We start from the raw sequence: 23,159 nt of genomic DNA, 5'->3' as shown, positions 1-23,159 counted from the left end.
GAATGAACCTCTCTCCCACACCACCCAACTCTCCCCAGCTCTTCTGGCACACAGAACCCTCATCTGTAGGTCTCTTGTGCTGTCTCATCAGAATCAGGCTCACCGGTGCATATTATTTCTTAGTTCCTGGATGTAGGCATATTAAGAAGACTCATCTCACCATCCCTGTTTCATGTCCATCTTGTGGGATGCATAACTGAAGCCGCATGCTGAGGTCAGGACCGGCTGCAGAGGGAATAGAGGGGTACTAGGGCTGCATGGATGCAGGGGTAGAAAAGAAGCCTGGGGTGAAATGATGGGCCTTGGAGGCAGAGTGGCCAGAACAAGTCCTGTGCTCTTCTCCTAATCAAGGGGCTACTGATGGTCAGTCTCCGACAGGGTGTTTCTGTGTTTTTGGTATCTCAGTCAAGGAATTAAAAAACACACATACACATTTGCAAAGCGGTAAAGAAGCTTTAGTCAAAAGCAAAGTGACAGTACAGGTCAGGAAGTAGTGGGTTGGGCTGGAGGCTGGAGAGGTGGCTCAGTACTTTGCATAGCTTGCTACTCTTGCAGAGGACGAATTTGGTTTCTGTCACCTACAGGTACACCATACATACACTCCAGCTCTAGGGTGGATGCCCTCTGCTGGTCATCTCCAGTGCAGCAGCGTGATGTGCACTCAGCCCCTCCCCCAGCCCCTTTATATGTATCTTTCAAAAAGGTTGACACAGGCAGCATGAGACAGCTCGGGGCTGCCAATTACTGTTTGGGGCGTCCTGAGTACAAGAGGAGTCGTTTGGTTGCTGGTTTTTATTGACAGGCATGGATTACTTAGGAAATAAATCTTTGTTTCCTGAAATTAAGCCATTATGTTTCCGTACAAGCAGAAAATTCTGTATGTACAGTAGAAACATTGGAATTCATGGGAGACAGCAGTCCTGAATCTGAGCTGAGGTGTTTCCGCAGCATTTGCTGGCCCTGTACCATAGGACCACTGAATACACAGTGTATGTGTTGTTTCAGAACCAAGACTGCAGTGAAGGGGCACAGTGCGGCACGGGCCAGCATGACCAGAGACACCTTGGATTTACCAGTTTTAAAAATAAGTTTTGACCCTCACATGTTTGGAAACCTTCTACAGCTGCCAATTCTTTTCTGATCCCCAAATGGAATCATAAGATAAAGTTTAAGAAGCTAGGCTGCAGCTTATAAATTTAAATTGAACTTAGTAATACCTAACTTGGGCCGGAGAGATGGCTCAGTGGTTAAGAACACCGACTGCTCTTCCAAAGGCCCTGAGTTCAATTCCCGGCAACCTCATGGTGCCTCACAACCATTTGTAATGGGGTCTGATGCCCTCTTCTGGTGTGTCTGAAGAGAGCAATGGTGGTGTAATCATATGCATAAAATAAATTAAAAAAAAAAAAAACAAAACCTAACTTTACTGGGTATGTAGTCACCTAAACAGAACAAAAGTTTTTTGTTTGTTTGCCTGCATAATTTGTATGTGTATGCACTTGTATGCCTGGTGATATTGGATGCCACATGAGGGTTTCAGAACTCTTGGAACTAGAGGTACAGACAGCTGGAAGTTCTCATGCACATACATCATTCATACATAGAAACACACATGCACAAACACACACACTACTGACTTCCAAAGAGCCATAAGAAACTAATACCTCGATAACCTACTTTGGTTTCTCATGGTAGAGGGGATCGAATGTTTCCAGTAGTACCTTTACTTTTTTTTTCTAGTTTCACATTCACTTTTTGCCTGTGCTTGTAGTAGTCTCAGAGACCAGCAGGGTACTGGAGTTCCTGGAACTGAAATTACAGGTGGCTGTGAACATCCGTGTGGATGTTGGGAATCAAATCTGGGTCCGTTGCTAGAGCAGTAAGTGATCCTAATTGCCAAGCCATTTGTTTTTAACCTAACCGAACTCAGTTTATCCAACTTTGCAAGAGAGAAAAACATTACTATTTACTGAAGTAATATGAGCTTAAACAGGTTGCTTATTTTCTGATGACTGTAAAACAAAATGGCTCTGCTCTGTTCATTTGAGATTATAAGAACATCACACCTGGGGGACTGAAGAGCCAGCTCAGCAGTTAAGAGCACTAACTGCTCTTCCAAAGGCCCGGGAGTTCAAATCCCAGCAACCACAAGGTAGCTCACAACCATCAGTAATGAGATCTGACGCCCTCTTCTGATGTGTCTGAAGACAGCTACAGTGTACTTACATATAACAATAATAAATCTTAAAAAAAAGAAAAACAACACTATCTGCATGAAGGTCACAGAAAACACAAAACTTGATTAAAAGCAGTATCATGAGTGCTGGACTTGTCATTCAGCGAGCACCCCACCGCAGTTTCAGCTTGTCATTGTTTCCTGTAACTTTACACATCCATATTTAATATAACTATCTGTTAAGATAATTTTTATAGATTTTGCTGTTTACCTTTAAAAACTATGTTGACCGAGGGTTGGACGGCTCAGCAGTTCAGAACACTTGGTTCTCTTGCAGCATCTCCAAGTTTGGTTCCCAACACCCACGTGTTGAGTAACTTCAGTTCCAGGGGATCCTGAAGCCTTCTGACTGCTGTGGGCACCAGACACTCACAGGGTGCAGATACATACATGCAGGGAAAATTGCAATACACGTAGAAAAAAATTACATTTATTTAGAGAGTGTGTGTACTGTGTGTACGTGTGTGCACATCCGTGTGCGTGTGGAGGTCAGAGAACAACTTGCTGGAGCCGGTTCTTGCTTGCCATCACGTGTGTCCCAGGGATCGCACTCAGATTGGCGGCAGGTGTCTTTGCCGGCTGAGCTATGTCGCCGGCTCCTACTTTGCTCTTAACCTGCCTCATCGAAGATCAGTTCCCCGCCAACTACCGCAGTACATGCGGAAGCGGCGGACGAAGGAAACTAAGCCTTAGCCAGGGTCTGCCTGACTCTGGGCCGCAACGCACGCGTGCTGCCCAACTGCGGTGCCGGCGACCGCTGAAGACAGAACGCTGGATTGTGCGGGTCGCCTTCCGCGCCCAGGCTCCGCCCCCTCGCGCAGGCGCCGTCAGGTGGCCGCGCGGGGTGACGGGAGTCCCGCCCAGGACCCGCCCCCTGGCTAGTCCACTGCGGCCATGTGAGGGAAAATGTCTCTCTGTGTCCTCGGTTCTCGGTCGCGAAAACTCAGCCGGGGCAAGGCTGCCATGTGCCGTACGAACTACCGTAGCCCATCAGCCCTGATGCCCGAGGCGGTGGTGTAAGGAGCGCTGTGCGGCGCGCCAGGCGGGAGCGTCCCACACACTCCCCTGCCGAGCTGGTGTGGTGGTACGTGCCTCAGGGCGCGCACGGCTCCCGCGCTCCGGGCCTCGGACGGGCGGGGGCGCGGGTCCGAGGGCAGCTGCGGCTGCGGGCCGGGCTGTGAGGCCGGGCGGTGGGCAGAGCTGCGACGCTGGGCGCGGCGGGCCGGGTGACGCGGGGCCGGGCGCCGCCGCGCCGCCGTGATCATGTCGGAGCCGGCGCCCGAAGTTCCAGAGGAGCTGTTCCGCGAGGTCAAGTACTACGCGGTGGGCGACATCGACCCGCAGGTACCGCCCGCGCGGGGCCCCTCTGCCGGGCCATTCCTCCCGCACGTCCCCGCCTCGTCGCGCGCGCGCCCTGCAGGACCCCAGGCCGGAGCCGCGGGGCACGCCGGGCAGCGAAGGGCCGCGGGAAGGGCCTCGCGAGCACCGACCCGGCGCGGCCGCCGGCCGAGCATCCTGCGGGGCCCAGCTGAGCGTGTCCCTTGCCAAGGGGCCTGCCCTCCCGGCCCCTGATTTTTCCCTAAGGGTGGATTGTACGGTAGGTATGGAAGATACCCTTGCTTACACGGTCACCGTGATCCGTGCGTGTGATCGTGGGTCTGGATCCATCCACAGGACAGTGGCTGTGATCGTGGTATCTTCAGGACAGTGTCCCAAACATTTCTTTTCTAAACTATGCTTACAGTTGTGTCGCCTTCGGTGCCTGGTAATGTAAGCTAAGGGTCCTAAGGAAGGAATTGTCCAAGAGCCACTGCGCTTGGCCTTCCAGAGACTCATACTTGTATCCTGGTAACCGAGGTCCGTTGGGTCTTCGGTTGTGTGATCAGTGATTATAGCTGACTTTTTCTAGTACTGATCACCCCACTACCGCCACCACATTTCTTCTTTTTACCCTTTCTTGTTCTTCGTTTTAGGACTTTTGCTCTTATAAGGGACTTGGACTAAATGTCACTTAAAACCAAGAACACATTGAGCTGCGCTGTTTACCCAACAATGTGTGAAATCTGAGTGCTTAAAAAAAATCCCCCTTGTAAACCCTTGTATTCAGAAATAGTGCGTTTTTAAAAAGGTTTAGAGCCAGGGCACCTATCCTTTGAGTTTTGTAATACAGATTGAGGACGCTCACAGGTGGTGAGTACTCCAGTACAGTCTGGGCATCGGGCCTGGTACATGGAGTGCTGTAGAAGTGTGCGCTTGAATGCTGAGTCCTACAAATAGAACAGGTGGAAGTGCTGGAGGTGTTGAGTCTTAAACAGATATTGAGTCCAAGAAGTTGTTTGTGTGGAGTGCGTGTGCTAGGCATTAAAGGCATTTGTGTAAACTCTGCGTGTGTCCTGACGGTCACTGGGCATAGTTACAGCATGGCTCCTGTGAGATGGAATTAGTAGTGTGCAGTTTGGGAAGGTTTAAGTGTCCTTGAGAATACGGAGAAAAGATGGACAGTGCAGTGAGACTTGTTTCTGGAAATTTGCCATGAAAAGAAAGCCCTGGGACCCGAGAAGGCGAGGCCAGGGAGGGCTTGCTATGTTCATGTTTCTGAGTGATGCGAGGCTAAAGCAGGTGGATGAAGTCTGTATGAAGGTGTGGCTGGGGACCTTCGGTTTTCCATGCAGCGGGTGCAGACAGACCTTCTCCGTTGCTCCAGTTCTTAGATGGTGCCTGCAGACTATTCTAGACTACATTGCTTTCAGCTCTTCCTTGACTCCTGCCTGCACACCACTGTCAAGTTGTTCTCCTCTGATTCCTGGTGGCTGCCTAATTGACTCTCAGAACTTTGACTCCCGTCTATAATAGGTTATCTCTGGAGAGCCACATTCCTCTCTCAATGTGACTGAGAGACTCTCATCGGATCACACAGGACCAAAAGTAGTGTGCCCACACTGAAACCCAGCAGTGCCTTTTCCTCTCTCTGCTTCCAGTCAGTCCCTCTGGAAGATGCCTGCATTTCTATTTCGGCTTTTCTTCTGTGCTTACACCTTGTCTAGTTACTGTGTGATTAATTCTATTCCATTCTGTTTGCTGCTGACATTTCTCTAGTGACCTGCCTCTTACAGTAGTGAGAGTGGTCACAGTTGTGTCTTAACAAGTATTCCCATGTTGATGTCCATCTGTAAGATCTGGTGTTGCTTTCTTCATTTGTGATATCCTTCCCTAACGTAAGGAAAGACTGCTATGCATAGCACTCAAGACTACACTGACCATGGTTGGATCCATAAGTTAGGATTCTCCTGGTGACTCTCTGCTTCTAGAAACTTCCTAACTATAGTGGAGCCAGTCCTCAGCTTTTGGGTTGGATACCTGGAACAGGTACTCTATAGAACTCAGAAGGTGCTGGTGTATGCTGTCTGTCTGGAGGGCAGCAGATGGCTATTAACTGGCCACCCCATCTCTGTGACTTGGACTGTGAATCAGGGTTGCTACATTTTATTGGCTTTTCCACTCAGGAAAAGGCTTCTCTGTAGGGGACAGGGTATGTTTTTATTAAATGTTTCCATTATAGTTAATAATAACTTATTTGAACAGTACTTTGTTATTAATTGTTCTGTTGGTTGTTTCCTTAGGTTATTCAGCTCCTTAAAGCTGGGAAAGCCAAGGAAGTCTCCTACAATGCCCTGGCCTCACACATCATTTCGGAGGATGGGGACAACCCAGAAGTGGGAGAAGCCCGTGAGGTCTTTGACTTGCCTGTTGTAAAGGTAAGTAGAAACCTGAACCTCTGCACCGGGGCTTTCTGCCTGGCTTGCTGCAGGCCACTGTTAAGTAGGTAGCAGTAAGTATAGTGGTCACATTGCATACCAGCACATGCGTTTTGGTGCTGCCAGCTCAGGCCCACTATGGCTCTGAAGACTGGTGCTCAGCATGGCTCCTGGCACTTCACCTACTGCTGCTTGCTAAAGCTAAAGCTGGCTATGAGCCAGCAAAGGCTTTTCCTTCAGTTTGCATCTCAGCCTTCTCTTCCTGTGAGCTTGCTTTCTGTTAGCCGTTGTTAAAATGATAACACGTCTAATGCAGATTTAGAGTGAAAGGTTTACCTTACGTGTGTTTTGGGGCCTGGGTCACTGTTGCCATACTAAGTATAGTGATAGATTTTAATCCCATTTGATCCCAAGGTTGTCTTGCAATAAATTATATATCTTTGTGGCTTTTCTTTGACCGCCCTTGCTCTGAAATAATTACATAGAGATCTAGTATTTTTATTAAAAGACTTCTGACACTATAGCTGGGCAGATACTCATCTATTATAATCCTAAGGCGGCCTACTACCCAGCCATGTGCTCATTACCTGTCATCTGGCTTCTCCTGTTCCACTCATACTCTCATGGTGATCTCTTATGGCCATATCAATCAATCAAAATGTCAGTCAGTCAATCAATCAATCAATCAATCTATCTCTGTGCCCCCCCCCCCCCCGTGTGTGTGTGGTCTCAGTCTCTGTCTGTCTGTCTGTCTGTCTGTCTGTCTCTGGTCTCAGTCTCTGTGTGTGTGTGTGGGGGGGGGGCGTCTGGTCTCTCTCCACCCCCTGACTGGGATTGGAAGTCATACTCTATTCTCTTCTCCTGCCCAGCTATTGGTTGATCAGCACTTTATTAAAATCAATCAGTCTTTACATGTCATTGAGACAGCAGATGCTCCAATAATCATGATAGTGCCAGCATCCAGACTGCAACCAGAAAGGGAGGGAGGGAGAGAGGAAGAAAGAGAGAGCACTTGGTTGGCTTGGGCTTTTAAAACCTCAAAGCTTGCCGAGCTGGTGGCACACACTTTTACTCCCACCACCTGGGAGGTATAGGCAGGCGGATTTCTGAGTTCAAGGCCAGCAGGGTCTATAGAGTGAGTTCCAGGACAGCCAGGGCTACACAGAGAAACCCTGTCTCAAAACAAGAAAAAAATCCCAGCAAAACCTCAAAGCCACACATTTTCTTCAATAAGGCCACACCCCCAATTCTTCTCAAATTGTGCCACTTCCTGATGACTAAACATTCAAATATACGAGTCTATAAAGGCCATTCTTAATTCATCCACCAAGCCTTAGTATTAACGTAGGCTTAGATCTTTCAAACCCTACTTTAGTTATGGTTCTTTAACCCTTCAACCTCCCTTATAGCCTACCGACCTTGGTTGGGGAGGGAGATGGCTAATAGGACAAGGGGGACATGGACCTGTTTAGAAATAGTTCTTTGGGATTCCAATCTTCCCTGTCAGCAGTCCAGTCCACTAGTAAAATGCCAAACACAAAGCCACCGCAGGGCTCGATCTGGAAGAAACTGCATGGCTTTGCCAATTGTCAAGAAGCAGCCAGAATATCACCAGCTCTTTGGTGCGTTTCTCTCTACAAAGTCAAAATATGTGGAGATAAGAGAAGAAAATGAGGCAAGCCAGTGCTAGAGTATTGTCCCCTGTCTGTTGGGTTATACTTATACTCTAGCAAAGCATCACATGCCTTTCATCAGGCAGCTTCCAGAAAAACACCATGTGGCTGTTCTCAGCAAAACATTCTCTCACGTGTCTGCTTTAGCAAAAAAAAAAAAAAATCCTTTCATATGACAGCTTTCAGAAGAACAGCACATGACACAACTGAGTCCCCAGTGAAACCAGAGATTCCCACCTTAACTTTTAAAAAAATTATTATGTATATGAGAGTTTCGCCTGCATATATGTCTGTACACCACGTATGTTCCTGGCTCCTATGGAAGCCAGAAGAGAGCTCTTAACAGCTGAGCCTTCTAACCTGTTTCCATTCTGCTTTACCAATATGCCCCTAGCTTTGCATTCCTCTGATGCCTGGAGAGGTGGCCCTCCTCTTCTTGGAATGGATTCAGAAGTGGTCTTTCAGTTGGGGGACCCTACTCAGGGGAACCCTACCCATCCTTTGTGAAGGCTATGTAGGGCTGTGAAGCTGGGTGGATGTGATGTAAAGGTATATTTCCAAACTGCTGCTTTCTAAAGCTGCCTGAGAGTTCTTTAGGGGTTCCCATGGCCTCTTTGCAGTGAAGAGAAGTGTCACCATTGTCACCCAGTCCAGACATCTCACAGCACATTGTGGAAGCAGTGACAGTCCTCTGTGCAGACTACATGACAGCTGGCAATACTGTTGTAATCAATTAGAGCTTCACAGGTTCCTATGCTTTTCTAGTTGTCCCTTGTGGGAAGAAAGTTTGACCATGAGAATGTATTCTGAATACAGTCAGAAAGCTTGGTAGTTATATGTGCTCTAAGTGTTTTCCTCTTGCCTTGCCAAATCTATCACAGGGGATACAGATTTATACCACCATGCCTGGTCCAGTACAGGTTATTGATGTTGGCTCAGTACCTAGATTTCATTGAAGTTTTCAGGATTACCAAAAGTAGAGAGCAGTGTTGGGTAAAGCAAGAAAGTGGAAAGGGCTTTTTGTAGAGAAAGGGCATCAGGTAGATCAGTTCATGCCTTTGCTGACATCCTAGATATAGCCGGTCTTCATTCTGTAATATATTTACTAATCTTGTCATATAGAACATGCATGGCATGGAATTCTAGTATGGTGACAAATTCAAGACCAGCCTTGGCTATATATCAAGTTTGAGTCTAGCATAGGATAACTCAGACCCTATTTCAAACCAAAAAAAGAAACAGTTACACATATCACTTGAAAAAATGCCATATGGGACACACTCTGGGTCTGAAGGCTGAAAGGTAGATTTGACCATAGTGTCTGTCTTACTGATGAGCATGAGAGCAGAGACTGCACTCTCCCTGTTCACTGTCTGTCCATCTTCTTGCACCATCTCTGCATAGATGTATTTTAATACATAAATGTATTTTGCTGACTATGTTGCTGCCTCAGTAGTGAGAAATTGAGTATACATGTTTTCATTTGTTCATGCTTCTGGAAGTCAGCTGGCTAACTGGGGTCCTTAATAAACTTTCAGATTATTGTTTCTTGAAATAGTTTTTAGAATAGTAACAAGTGGAATAAATTTTTTTATTAATTTATTTTTATATTTTTTGAATATGCAGTAGTGTTTTGCTTGTATGTCTGTGTGAGGGTGTCAGTTCCCCTGGAACTGGAGTTATGAGCTACCAAATGGGTGTTTGGAATTGAACCTGAGTTCTCTGGAAGAACAGCCTGTGATTTTAATATTGAATCTTCTCTCCAGCTCCAGTTGTTCTAATTTTTAAAATTCGATTAGAATTATAAGCTGAGCTAATTTTCCAAGAATATAAAGTACACATAGGTAACTGTTAGTCTACCTTGTAATGAACACAAGTTTGGAATTTGTAAGATTAGAAGAGGTTTTGTTGTTGTTTTTGTTTTGTTTTTAAGTGGTTTGCACATACTGTGTATTCTTGGCGTTACATAAAACCAAAATCTTGGGGATTTTGTTTCTTTCTTTTCTAGGTGGGTGGGGCGAGCAGCAGTAAGAGTGTGGACCTAAACTTATCATAAGGAATGCAGTGGCTGCTTCACTTTGGGCCTGGCGGGGGTTGTGGCTTGGGCACGTGATCTTTGGTTGCTGCGACCTGGCCTCGTGCTTACAGTCGGGTGTCTGTAGTAGGTCACAACAGAGCCTTTTAGTTTCCAAAAGCAACTACTAGTGAGGTCATGTCGTTTTGCCCACAGATTGTGAATGGCTTTTGATGTGTGTAATTCTTCTTTTTCAGCCTTCCTGGGTGACTCTGTCCGTGCAGTGTGGCACTCTCCTGCCGTATCCTTTTGTGCAGTAAGGTCGGGGGTAGCTGTGGGTTTAAGAAACAGTGAGTTAGTGGGCTCATGAGTTGGGGGTCTGAGGGAAAGCTTGGCTTTAAGATACAGTGAGTTGGTGGGCTCATGAGCGAGGCCGGCCCTTTCCTCTGCACCTCTGCCCCTGCTCTTTCCTATCCTGTATGAAATGGTATAGACCTGGTCCTCGTCATTACCTGCGTCAAAAAGCTGTGACTAGCAGTTGTGGCGAGGACCCCCAGTTGCAGCTCTTCTCAGTCTTATGTCTGTTTAGACAAAGATTAATTTTAGAATTCTAAATCAGGTGAGGACGTACGAATAACTCCTAGAGCATGAGGAGGAAGTTCTGAGTTTGAAGGCATGTGTTTGTCTTTTCAGTTAGAAAAGTTTATTATTCTACACCTCCTACCCAGCACTTGCTCTGGTATGAAAATAGAGTGATGAAGACCTTATTTGGGGGCTATGGGTGGCAGCTCAGTTATAGAAGGCTATCTTAATTTGGGTCCTGGGCTCAGTCCCCAGCACTGTATAAATTGGGCATATTGACACATGCTATAATCCCAACACTTGGGAGGTAGAAGCAAGAGGATCAATAGTTGAAGCTTATCCTTGGCTTCATAAGAGAGAGTTCAAGGCTAGCCTGGGCTGTATGAGACCCTGTCTCAAAACAAAAGCAAAAGCAAACTCACTGTGCCCTGTGTAGCCTCCTCCTTACTGTGTCCACCATGTCATATTTTCATGCTCAGGGTCCTGTGTTGTGTCCCAACTAGGCCGCTCCTCACCATTGCTATCTTGCTGGAGGCTTACTGGCTTCTGCTTCACTGTTGGTATGAAGCTTCACTGGAGAGGCCGTCCTAGCAGAGCCTGAAATCACTTCTGCCATCTCGTACCAATGCTGAAGTTGAGGCCAGGTTTTGGGATGGGCACCATCATTCAGCTGCTTTGGTACACAGCTGTGCCTGGCAGCTCTTGAATGCACATACACTTCTCAAGACTGAGCAGAGGGACTCAACTCAGATACAAATGAGACATTACCAAGGGTCTTAGATGCTTAAGCCTTCTTATCAGCAGCTCTTCTTAGAGGATGCAGTTCTGGTTCAGAAATTCTCATTTATTCATTCATTCTTTATTAGCATAGGTCTCAAACAGACAAGCAAACCAACCCTGGGAAGATGGACCTTTCTGCGATGGAGTCGAGGGTTCTATCCCTGGTGTCTTTTCTGGACCCTTTCTCTATACTAGTCTTCCTTAGGAAGCTGTAGGTTAATTGAGCTCTTGCCTACCTGTCCATAAGGAAGCCTACAGCAACAGAACAAAAGCCCAAGACTGGATGATAGTCAGCCTGGGATTTGTTGGTGTCTCCCCCACCCCCTCTTTAGGAGAGAAGCCTTGAAGTTAGATGTCAAGGTGAAAAGGCCTCGGGCTAAGTGCTAGAGTCTCCATGGGTTATAGGCAGGGATAGCCCATGTTTAGGATTTGTCAGTGTACTGTAAGGGAAGTCTAACCAGTGGTTATTGAGTTTGTTCATAACTCACTTATCTCAGGTTCTTTCCTTGTTTTGAACTCTAGTCATTCCAGTGTTTTGATGATTCCCTGTCTCTGGGAGACCTGCTCTGTGAGCGCTTGAAGGATGGCAGATCACAGAAGGAACTCAGATGAGTGTTCTAGTCAACCTTAGAACTAGGAAAGATCTTGAGTTTTGTTTTTTTTAGGAATTCTGGGGCCCTGAGTTGTCCTGCCCAAGGTCAGAGCACACAGGTTCTTCTGGCTAGGAAGAAGAACTTTGTAGGAATAGCACAGCCTTGGTGCTGCATTCTGACATCGTCTGCACATTGCTTTCTAGGGTGTGTGCCCATGTCTCTGTCCCTGTATGTCTCTCTGTGGTGTGTAGTTAGGTAGCTGTTGTGAGTCGGGAACTTCCCTGTGAACACACTGTCCATCGTAGGATGTGAGTAGAGACTTGATACTGTGATGTCCTTTACTGAAACTTGCCCACTACCTTTCACACTTTACTTCCATCTGCTCTGCAGTCTCTGGTCATCTTCAGCCTGTCTCACTTTCTAAGAACGAGCGGGAGGGAGTGGCAGAGCCTGCCCTAGCGGACAGGCAGGGCTTGTGTTAGTGAAGGTCCAGCTGTGCTCACCTTACTTCATTGCAATCTTAATAACTGTCCGACAGAGTCAATGGTTTCTCTCCAGAGTCCTGTCAGATTTTTTTTGGACTCACTGCCTGCCTTTCTCAGGTAAGCATGGTTATTGTCTATGATGGTTCTGAGCGCTCATGAGCTTGGACCTATGGCCTATTTGTTAATGAGTTCCCTAGAATCCTTGTGCTAAACTGACTCTATTTGATAATTAACTTCCAGCACACTTACCATTGTCTAACTATAAAATATACATACATAGGTAATTTAAAGAAATAGCAGATATTTAAAGCTTTAATATGAATAATACTTTAAATGAAATTAGAAGATGAGAAAATTCACTCAGACTTAGTCTAAGGATTTTTAATATAGATGAATAAGAAAAAGGTAATAAAAACCTTCCAGATAACTCTAAGGAGTGAATTAATTTATATTAGCTCATCAAGCCATTAGCTGTAGTTTTTAGTCAGATAAACATTTTAGTAATAAGATAAGAGGTTTTGCTTATTATGCTTGTAACAATGTATTTAGTCCTGGTGATGATGCAGGCAGAGTCAGTATAACTGAAAGATTTATCAGTATTGGGGACTGCAGTGCCCCAAGTGTTGAGAAGCTTGGAATGAGGATGGCCATGCACATTGTCAGAAACAGATGGTGATAGGGAGGTGCTGAAGGACCCTCTCACATACATTTACACAGTAGTTAGGTAGTTTATGTTTTATGGAAGTATGTAAAGTTGAGACATGGTGTTAAGTCAGAAAACTGGATATGATAGAGATGCACAGCATTATATGAACCAGGAAAAATGGGAAAAGTTGGAACTGAATGTCAATGGTGGTTAATTTTGGGTCCTCAGACAGTGGGTCTTGTTTTAAAGTACACCCTTAGTAGTTGCGTCCTGTTCTCCTAACCCCCGCTGACACAAATGAGGGTGGCACTCCTTAGACAAGTGTGCTGACATGAGTGAGTTAGGGAGAAGGTGCAGTGGTGAGTGCCCCTGTCCTGCCCCCTGGTCCCCAGGGACCTGGGGAGGAGACGGTGCGGTGGTGAGTGCCCCAGCCCCACCTGGAGGGTCATGGCAGTAGGTCGCACTGGTTATCACTGGGACCTGTAATGGCAGGTCTGAGGAGCTGCCCTTCCTCCCTCTCTTCAGGGAGGGGCAGAGCAGGGTACTTGTGAGCTGGAGGGGCTTGGCCTTTGCGTCCCCTTTCTCCTCAGCTTTGCCCAGATTGGGAAACAGGGATTGTTGGGTTGCCATTGTTAGGTTGTTGGCTAGACTTAACCTTTACCACATGATGTTGCCAGTCTGAGGGACCCCTCCTTTGTCCAGGCAATGAGTAAGTAAGTTTATCTGGAGTTACTTAATCTTTTCTGTCTTGTCAATTCTAGACATTCTGTGGATCATAAAGGCTTTATTTGTGTTGTGCTGTATCAGGGGATGCAGATTGTTAAAGTTGCACATACTCTTAATTTTTTGATTAGGAATTTGTTGAGATTTGTAAAATTTTCTTTAAACTTTATTTTCTCTTTAATTTTTCTTTTTAAATTTCACTTTATTTTTTAGTGTCGTGGGTCCCTCCCCCTTATATAAATGTGTATTTCTATGAGGATAGCTATAACTTTTGGTTAATATGCAAACTTATAAATGCTGGTGATTCTGGGTATAGGCCACCTCTACTGTTTTCCATGCCAGAATCTCTGCTGTATGGCCTCTGATTTATAACTAGTATTAGAGAAGTGGAAAGTGAGGCTGAATACCATGTCTCCATCTCTGCATAGCACCATGTGGCTACAGCCAGAGCATGCCTGTCCAGGCACTGAGAGATGGGTGGTGACATTCTGAAGATCCTGACAGGATCATACATCCTCCAGCAAGTTGAGTAGGAAAAACCGCATTTATAAGCAGAAGACCTTCATGGATCTCTGTATCAGTCACACTAGTCACTTACTGAGCATAGTTGAAAACCCCAGTGTGCACTGGGGTGGGGGGTGGGAGTGGGGGGAGCCTAAAGCACTTGGGTATCTATTTATTTTTTATTTTTTTGAGATGAGGGTTTCTCTGTGTATTCCCAAAATTCACTGTGTAGATCAGGCTGGCCTTGAACTCTGAGAGATGCCAGCACCACTCCTGACGAAAGCACTCTTTAAGAAGGAGGAGGGCTGTCTAGCAAGAGTCTGCTATACATTGGGATCACTAATATTTTATGGTTGTTAGAAAATGTTAATTTTCTTTAAGCTATATTAACACATGTACAGTGTGCAGCTCAGGGACTTGGGGTACATGGTAATTGCAGTGTAAATCGTCCCTCAGGAAGTAAACAGGCTGCATACAGGCAGACACGTGGAGGAATATGGTGTGCTCTAACACACAGTGCAGGTGTGGGGACAACACGGTGAACTGCCCCAGGGGCATGGAGACTGCCACATGGCTCCGCACCCCTTCAGCAAGAGTTGCATGAGCCTGTGCACATACAGCAGGCACAACCACCTGAGCAGAGGCCTGCTTTGTTCTAGAGGCCTCTGTCTTTTCTTGTCTGAGTGTTGGGAAGAGCTAGCAATCCCTTGTGGAGTCTTGCAGGGAGAGGTGGGGAGGGGAGGAGGGCTCCTGCCAGCAGAAGTCATCTCCTTGGTGCTTGTTGTAGGCTGAGATCTCAGGAGCATGCTGAGAAGGCCTTGAGCCTGATGGAGAATCTGGTCAGATACAGCTCAGGTTGAGAAGGCTACAGTTGTATGTTAGCCACATTTCGTGACTGTATTAGGCCCTCAGGTGGCAGATGTGCTCAAGGCTCCTATCATGTGAGGAGTGGTAGCTGGCTGGGGTGCCTTCCTTGTGTTTGGAGACTAGAAGAAAGGGTACTACTCTTTCTGTTTGTTTGTTTGCTTAGACAGGGTCTCGTGTAGTCCAGGCTAACCTCAAGTTTCCTGTGTATCTAAGTGTGGTGTTTTGAATGAGAATAACCTCCATAGGCTCATATATTTGAATATTTGGCTTGCCAGGGGTTCCTTGGCTGGTGGAAATGTTTTGGGAAGGCTTAGGAAGGATTAGGGTATGTCATTTTTGGTGGAGTTGTGTCACTGGGGATGGGTGTTGAGGTTTTCAAAAGCCCACAGCAGTCTACCCTCTTTCTGCCTTGTGCTTCTGGAGCAGATGTGAGCTCTCAGCTACTCCCTTGCCTACCTGCTGCCCTGCTACCTACCGTGATGGTCACGGGTTCACCCTGAAAGTGTAAGCAAGTCCCCAATACATTTTTCTGAAGTCGACTTGATCATGATATCTCTTCATAGCAGTAGGAAAGTAAGTCAGACACTGAAGATAAAGCCTTGAATTTGTGTCCCCAGTCTCAGATGCTGGGGGTTACAGGCGTGCGCCACCATGCCTAGCTGAGAGCAATGTCAGTTGGTAGTAAGGAAGCAAGTTTTTTGTAGGTCAGAGGGACCCATATTCTACATTGGGAGGACAATGTGACAAGAAAGCAGATTGATGGATTGTGATCAGTACACATAGTTCTGCTGGCTTGCCAGGGGTTCCATGGAGTGACAACAGGAGGGAAGCTTGGTCCATAGGTGGCTTAGTGTGTTTGTTGACAGTGGCATTTATATGTGTCTAGGATGGAAGCCAGGCAGGCTAAGCTGCCTTGGGTCCATGCTGGAGAGCTGGGGTTAACCTGACACTGGAAGGAGGCTGTAAAGCATTGGAGCCAACATGATTGTGGAAAGATGGCTTTTTAAAAAGTATTTTTCTCCCACTTGAAGAGATTGCTTTTGAAAATCTAGAAATTACAGAAAAGTGTAAAAGTGAAAATAAAAATACTCCCATGTCCCTTGACCAGGAGGTGCCACTAGCTGGTGTGGGTATGGAGGTAAGTCTCACAACTGCAAAGGTCTGAGCTGCGGGGGGTTTGCAGTACCTCATTCCAGATGTGCAATGAGTTGGCCGGAGGGGCTAGCAGAGACAGTGACCCTGTTCTCTTGGTGTGTTTGGTGAGGAGTGTTTCTCGTTAGAAGCTGGTCCTGTTGGATATGACCAAGTTGGAAGACTGTATCTAGATTAAGTTTTACATTCATTTAAATAAAGATTGCAGAGTGAGTCATTGGAGCACTCTTGTCAGATAATTAAACCTCATTCTCCAAGTACTGCTGGAAGCTGCTAATAGAACAGGTGCTGACTTGAAAATGACTTTGGAAAGCTCACGAGTAGCCAGAGTAGTGTGGTTCCCACAGCCCCTAGGGCTGGTTGCACATGGTTGGATCCTTGGGGACCACGTGCTGGCATTAAGAAGTCAGCTGTTTATCAGTACTTTAAGCAAATATAGAGACAAACTCAGGCTTCTTCAATATCCATAAACCTCAACTTAATATGTTTATCCAGAAAAGATTCATGTGCCTGTGTAATTCATCTTAAAGTGAATACATTTTCTTTCTTTTCTATTACTCATTTTATGCATTTACATTTCAAATGACATCCCCCTTCCTGGTTACCTCTCCACCCTCACCCTCCCAATCCTATCTTCCCTCTACCCCTTCCCTTTGCTTCTGTGAGGGCGTTCGTCCACCCACTCACCCGGTCCCACCTCACTGCTCTAGCATCCCCCTATGCCGGGGCCAAGGGCCTCCCCTCCCATTGGTGTCAGATATGGTTAAGTGTTTCTTTTGCCTTTTAGAATAAATTTTATTTTTAAAACTTAGTTTGGCCTTTCCCAGAGGTCCTGCCTTAGGCCAGTGTCTGAAAGTGGAGTTGGACCTGGGCTGAAACTCTGGGGTGTCAGGTGCCAGTGTTTTATGAGTGTCACTGGGGTTGGTGGCAAGTGCTGTGTCACAGTCATGGTCAGGTTAGTGTGGGGAGCCTGTGATACCATTTCTGGCACATATTAGGCAGGCAATATTGGCAGCAGGGAGGCAGTGCGGGAGCCTAATATCTCCATGAACCACAAGGTCTGTGGCTTTACTTGCTTCAGGCTTTTGCCGTGGAATGTTTGTATTTTTTCTCTTTGGCTCTCCACTCACTGTGCTTTTAGCTTGTAACTGTATCCATGACATAAGTAAGATTTGCTACCAATTTTGAAGGAGTTTTTTTGTAATTATGATATAAAAATTTTATGTTTTTTTGGGGGGGAGGGGTGGAGGTCAGGTATCAAAGCACTCACATGGAAGCCAAAGTACAGTTGTGTGAAGTTGATTCTGCTTTTATTTGGGCAGGAATTGAACTTGGGTCATCTAGCTCACACAACACGTGCTTTACCCATTGAGCCATCTCACCAGCCTCTATAAATATTATTTTGATCTTTGAATATTTTCAGAAATGATGGAAAGTGGACTATCTTTCTGTCCTTTTTAGAATTTTGTGTTGTTTTTGTTATAGACCATAATCCTCTATTCATGTTCTTGGTGTGCAGATGGAATTTAAAAAGATTTATTTTTATTTTATTTCTTTGGGTCTTTTGTCTGCATATATCTCGATATCTGTACCACGTGTGCAGTATCCATGGATACCAGAAGAGGCTGTTGGATCCCCTGGAATTAGAGTTACAGATGGTTTTGAGCAGCCATGTTGTTGCTGGGAATTGAACCCCGGTTCTCTAGAAGAGCAGTGAGTGCTCTAATTGCTGAACATTTTCTCCGCCCATAAATGGGAATTTAAAAAATATTTGTTGTGCTTGGGATCTTGTGTATGCCCAAGGTCTTGTATATACAAGGCAACCTCTTCCCCAGCCCTGGGTGGTACTAATGCTCATGGCAAATGGCTTCTGTTGTGAAGCTGCTGGGAGCAGCAGGGTGGCTGCGGGCTGCTCTTCTGTTTCTCACAGCATCCTCTGGCCGGCTGACAGTGGAAGCCCAGCGCTGAGTGTGTTGTGTGGGTACCACCATGTAATAAAGTGGAAATGGAGACACAGATGCACGTGTGGTGATGTCGTTGTCTCTCACTCTCCACCAGGTGTCGTCTGAAGACAGAAGTGCCCTGTGGGCCTTGGTTACGTTCCACGGGGGCAGTTGCCAGCTAAACCTCAACAAGAAGTGCACACACTTGATTGTCCCAGAGCCGAAGGGGGTAAGCACTGCAAATGTACCGTCCTCCTAGGCCACCATGCACAGGAGTCAAGGGAGCCCTTTGCAATGACTGGAGTCTGTGTGCAAAAGCTGCTTATGTTAGTTCTTGCCATAACCGATGGGAGATCATAAATTATGAATTTAAGAAGAAATATATGAGTAGGATGGGTATATTTGTCAGGGTTCTGTAGAGTAGCAGAATTTATAGAATGAATCAGTCTATGGATGGATGGATGGATGGATGGATGACAGGAAAATGGATGGATGCATAGGTAGGTAGATAGATAGATAGATAGATAGATAGGAAAATGGATGGATGGTTAGATAGATGGATGGTAGGTAGACAGGTAAATAGTTACATGGAACTTATTACATTACTTACAGGCTCCAACAGTGGTAGGCCATGAGCAGAAGGTCCAAGAATCCAGAAGTTGCTCTGACCACAAGGCTGGATGTGTCAGCTGGTCTTTAGTAGACTCTGATTCCAAAGATGTAGGCTCTAATGACAGTGAAGGAATGACTTCACTAGCAAGGCAGGGCAAACAGCAAAAAGCAAAAGCTTCAATGTCCTTATATAGGCTTCCAGATTAAAGGTGTGTCTTCCAGATCAAAGGCATGTGTCTTCTACCTCAGGTTTATTCGCCCACTTCAAACCAAGCCAAAAATAATCTCACAGGTATGCCTTTTATTTCTGGATTGTACTTCATTCCAGATGTAGTCAAGTTGACCATCAAGATAGCCATCACAGTGGGTTTGTAAGTATTGAGTCTTTGAGTTTCAGCTTGAAGTATTAACTTACTCATGAATTACATGGAAGCAGGAGAGATGGCTCAGTGGTTAGGCACATTTGCAGTTCTTCCAGGGAATCTGGGTTTTTACAGAACATTGGGCAGTCAGCAGGAGATTGGCAGATTCATACCCTCTGCTACCGATGCTGATATAGCATGGTCTGCTCTAGGCTATGGTGAGCGCTTGCCTCACAGGCTTGAGGTCTTAGGTTCCATTCTCAGCAATGTGGAGGGAAAAAATCAAAAACAAAGGTCCTAGCATTCTAGTGTGCATATCAGAATAGGAGGATGTTCATGGGCAGGTGAGGAACGAAGGCATTTGGAGTCTGTTCCTGGGGCACTGCCATGCTGTCTGCTCTCCTGATGTGTACATATGTTTAGAGCAAAGCAGTTGGAACCAACTCACTGGTTAGCTGTGGCCTTTGCCATTGTGATCTCAGCCCTGCCCATTTTCCTTTGCTTAGTTGTTACTTTGCTTGAGACAGGATCTCACTGTGTGACCTTGACTGGCCTAAGCCTCATTATTTCGAGGAGCTTTTTTCCTATGAAAGATAACTGACCCACCAAGGATCCAAACTGTATCCCCACCTCTAAAACTTGCATGCAAAGGATTTCAAGTCTTTTTGTTTTGCTTTTTCATTGTATAGCCCTGGCTGTCCTAGTACTTTTGTAGACCACATACACTAGCCTTGAACTCAGAGATATCCTGCTTCTATCTCCCAAGCGCTAGGTTTAAAGGTGTGTACATCACTCATACCTAGCTAGGAATTCAGATCTTTTAATCTTCCTGTTAAACTTATTTACACAAAATACCTGCTGAATTACCAGTATTTGATGCCCTAAAGGGACCCATCCCATTCCTCTTTCCTTCATATATCTTGAGCCAGTTGGGAGTAGACTGTGAGGTTAAATCTCTGCCAGTGAGGAATAACTATTTTACAGAGCCTTGCCTTCTCAAGGCATGGAAGCATTCTTCCAGCCTGCCATGTCCCTGCCCAGCCGGTGTGGTCCTCGCCCCAGCATAAGCTGCAGCCGTGGCTGGCTGGCCGGGTGTTCTGTAAAAGGATGTGGATGCTGGTTTAGGCCCTGTGCATTGCCAGAGAGAAGCAAAGGGATATAACTTGACTGCACAGTACTTACGTACTGTTTTTAAAGAGACACTTTTATTATTTATGATTCTTTAAGAAGCTTCCCAGAGGCAGGCCTACCTCTTACTTTCTTGGCCCTCACTAACTGCTGCGTCTGTCTGCCCTCCTCTCTAGGCAGATGCTACCATCTTGTCCCAGTCCCAGCCTACCTGGAGCTATTCCCAGACCCTGCTCCTGCCAGGTCTCTAACCCTTTCTGTAGCTATAAGAAAAGACTGGCAAACTCAGCTTATGGGAGGACTTTGTCATGGGAGGGAAGTCACAGTGGCAGGAGCTCAGGGAGCTACTTACATTCTGTGCACAAGTCAGAAGAGAGGAGTGCTTGAACGTACACATCAGTGCTGCTCGGCTTGTCCTCCCGAGGGTACTGTCAAGGATCCTCTGTTTGGACATCATCCTGCCCGCTATCAATAGTCTTCTCATATGGGTTAATTATAATCAAGATAATTTCTTTTTTTTTTTTTTTTTTCACTTTACGATTTTTTTTTTATTATTATTCACTTACATTTCAAATGCTATCCCGAAAGTTCCCTATACCCCCCCCCCCCGCCCCTGCTCCCCTACCCACCCACTCCCACTACTTGGCCCTGGCCTTCCCCTGTGCTGGGTCATATAAAGTTTACAAGACCAAGGGACCTCTCTTCCCAATGATGGCCAATTAGGCCATCAAGATAATTTCTTACAGAGGTGCCCAGATGCCTGCCTCCTAGGAGCCAAGTTGGCACCTAATACTGATATCATACCCTGCCCTGTCACTTAGTGTTGGTTTTAAGTTGTATTCTTATTGTATGTTTAACTTCTTGGGGGTAGGAGGGCAGCCACACCCTTATGACCATTCCTAATGCATTGACCTGAAGGCACTTGCTCATAGTTCCTTTAGTGAGTGTCAAGACTGTCTTGGACTGCCAGCTTGGCAAAAAGCATTAATGTATATAAATAGAGATTTCAGCTCTTTGCTTTATTATTTTCCATAAGATTTCTAGTTCTCTGTATGTACTTGAAATGTTACCTATAAAAGTTGATTTAAACCAACTCTTGTAAGCTTCCTGCTTGAGTCAAGGTCCCTTCTTGTGGTGTCTCTTACAGCTCTAGCTCACAGGTACAGGAGTCACAGGTACAGGTGTGGGTTCTCCTCTGTGGGCAGCATGGCAGGCACGTCAGCAGCTCTGTATCCATATCCCTCTTAAGAACGCACAGGCATGATTATAGGAAGAGAGCATAAGCGTCATTTAGTGTGTCCTGTTTCATGCCCAGGAGAAGTACGAGCACGCTGTCCAAAGAACAAGCATTAAGATCGTCACCCCTGACTGGGTCCTGGACTGTGTGTCTGAGAAGAGGAGGAAGGATGAAGCCTTTTACCATCCGCGCCTGATCATCTATGAGGAAGAGGAGGAGGAGGAAGAGGAGGAGGAGGAGGAGGGAGACAACGAGGAGCAGGACTCTCAGAAGGAGGGCAGCACTGAGAGGTCCAGTGTCACCAGCTCTGCAGCGGCCTCCCCTGCTGAGCAGCCGAGCTCTCCCACGCCCAGGGCTGAGGTGGCCAAAGGGGAGTTGATGTTTGATGACTCCTCTGACTCATCCCCTGAAAAGCAGGAGCGCGGCTTGAACTGGGCCCCCGCTGAAGCCCCGCCACTCAACACAGCCCAGCGCAGGCTGCCTCAGGGGAAAGGGCCAGGACTCATTAACCTGTGTGCCAATGTCCCACCTGTCCCAGGGGACATTCTGCCTCCTGACATGCGGGGTAACTTGATGGCCCCTGGACAAAACCTCCAGAGTTCTGAGCGGTCAGAAATACTAGGGACCTGGAGCCCAGCTGTCCGGACGTTGCGAAACATTACAAACAACGCTGATATCCAGCAGATCAACCGGCCATCCAATGTGGCACATGTAAGTCTTGGGAATCTGAAAGCTGCCTTAAGGAGTGGGATTTTATGGCCCTTCAGATGAGGTGACTTATGAGTCCTGTTTTTGTGTGAATTTCTTCACATTTATGTTAAACAGGCATAAATCACATGGTGACATTTGGGCCAGCAGGAAACCAAATACCTGCTACCTATTACATAAGGCCTTATGACCCTTTATTCTCCTAGGAGTGAACCTAGTGGGTTTCCTAAAGACCCATGTCTTTCTATGTTGTCCCTATTGGTACTTGTTATTATGTATTTCAGTGTCAAAGTCACACTGATAGCAGGAAGAATCTTATGAGGGAGGTGACGGCAGTCAGGCTTGAATGGCAGATGTGGAGAGGACCAAGGTCAGAGTTGTAGGTGAAGCCCAAAGTGGGCAAGGATTTGCTGTCCTCTGAGAACATGAAATGTTGCCTGGGTGGTGTGAGAACTCCAGGAGAGACACACAGGGGCTTCGTTATGTGGTCACGGGAAGGAAGTGTGCCCTTCCTTCTCAGAAGCTTCATGGAGATTGAGCAGCAGTGAGCTGAGGTCTGACAGGTGTTCCGTGAAGACTTAGGGAGGTGAGGGGGAAGGGAACGGGAACGGTCCATAAGAGGCTGGACCATTGTGCTGGAGCGGGTCCTGGTGAGCGGGCAGAGGTCGCACTGCAGTAGAGACTTGAAAGAGCTGCAGGTGTGAGGACTAGAGACCCTTTGAGGTGGTGTGGGCAGGGAGGTGAGTGGGGCCAACAGCACGGGACAAGAGAAGAGACCAGGGTCATGGTGGGAATGCTGGGAACAGCCAGGCATAGGCAGTCAGCTCCCTCCATTCAAGAACTGCTGCCTGGTGGCTTCTCTGCTCTGAAAGGCTGTTTTGTTTTTTTAAAGATTTATTTTATGTATTTTCATGTATGTGGGTACACTGTCGCTGTCTTCAGACACACCAGAAGAGGGCATCGGATCCCCATTACAGATGGTTGTGAGCTACCATGTGGCTACTGGGAATTGAACTCAGGACCTCTCTTAACTGTTGAGCCATCTCTCCAGCCTTGTTGTTGTTGTTGTTGTTGTTGTTCTTCTTCTTCTTCTTCTTCTTCTTCTTCTTCTCCTTCTCCTTCTCCTTCTCCTCCTCCTCCTCCTCCTCCTCCTCCTCCT

The 23,159-nt window shown here is 46.5% G+C and overlaps 1 protein-coding gene across 2 annotated transcripts in view; it reads left to right on the top strand.

Annotated features, from left to right (window-relative positions):
• Nucleotides 1–3,424: 3,424 nt before the first annotated feature.
• The window catches only part of Paxip1 (PAX interacting protein 1), a 46,762-nt gene continuing 27,027 nt past the window's right edge, over nucleotides 3,425–23,159 (top strand). The window contains exons 1-6 of one of the 2 annotated variants that reach the window (XM_021190111.2): nucleotides 3,425–3,580; nucleotides 5,857–5,991; nucleotides 9,936–9,979; nucleotides 12,172–12,235; nucleotides 18,069–18,182; nucleotides 21,371–22,003. In XM_021190111.2, coding sequence (XP_021045770.1) covers nucleotides 3,500–3,580; nucleotides 5,857–5,991; nucleotides 9,936–9,979; nucleotides 12,172–12,235; nucleotides 18,069–18,182; nucleotides 21,371–22,003 — 1,071 coding nt within the window. In that variant the 5' untranslated portion in view covers nucleotides 3,425–3,499. Of the gene's footprint in view, nucleotides 3,581–3,660; nucleotides 3,834–5,856; nucleotides 5,992–9,935; nucleotides 9,980–12,171; nucleotides 12,236–18,068; nucleotides 18,183–21,370; nucleotides 22,004–23,159 lie in introns of those variants that run through there. The other variant, XM_029535199.1, reaches the window with a different exon arrangement.

Source organism: Mus pahari, chromosome 2 (genome assembly GCF_900095145.1).
Source record: "Mus pahari chromosome 2, PAHARI_EIJ_v1.1, whole genome shotgun sequence".
In the NCBI taxonomy this organism is placed as follows: domain Eukaryota; kingdom Metazoa; phylum Chordata; class Mammalia; order Rodentia; family Muridae; genus Mus; species Mus pahari.
Note: the sequence above shows the minus strand (reverse complement) of the source record. Positions and strands in the feature narration are given on the sequence as shown.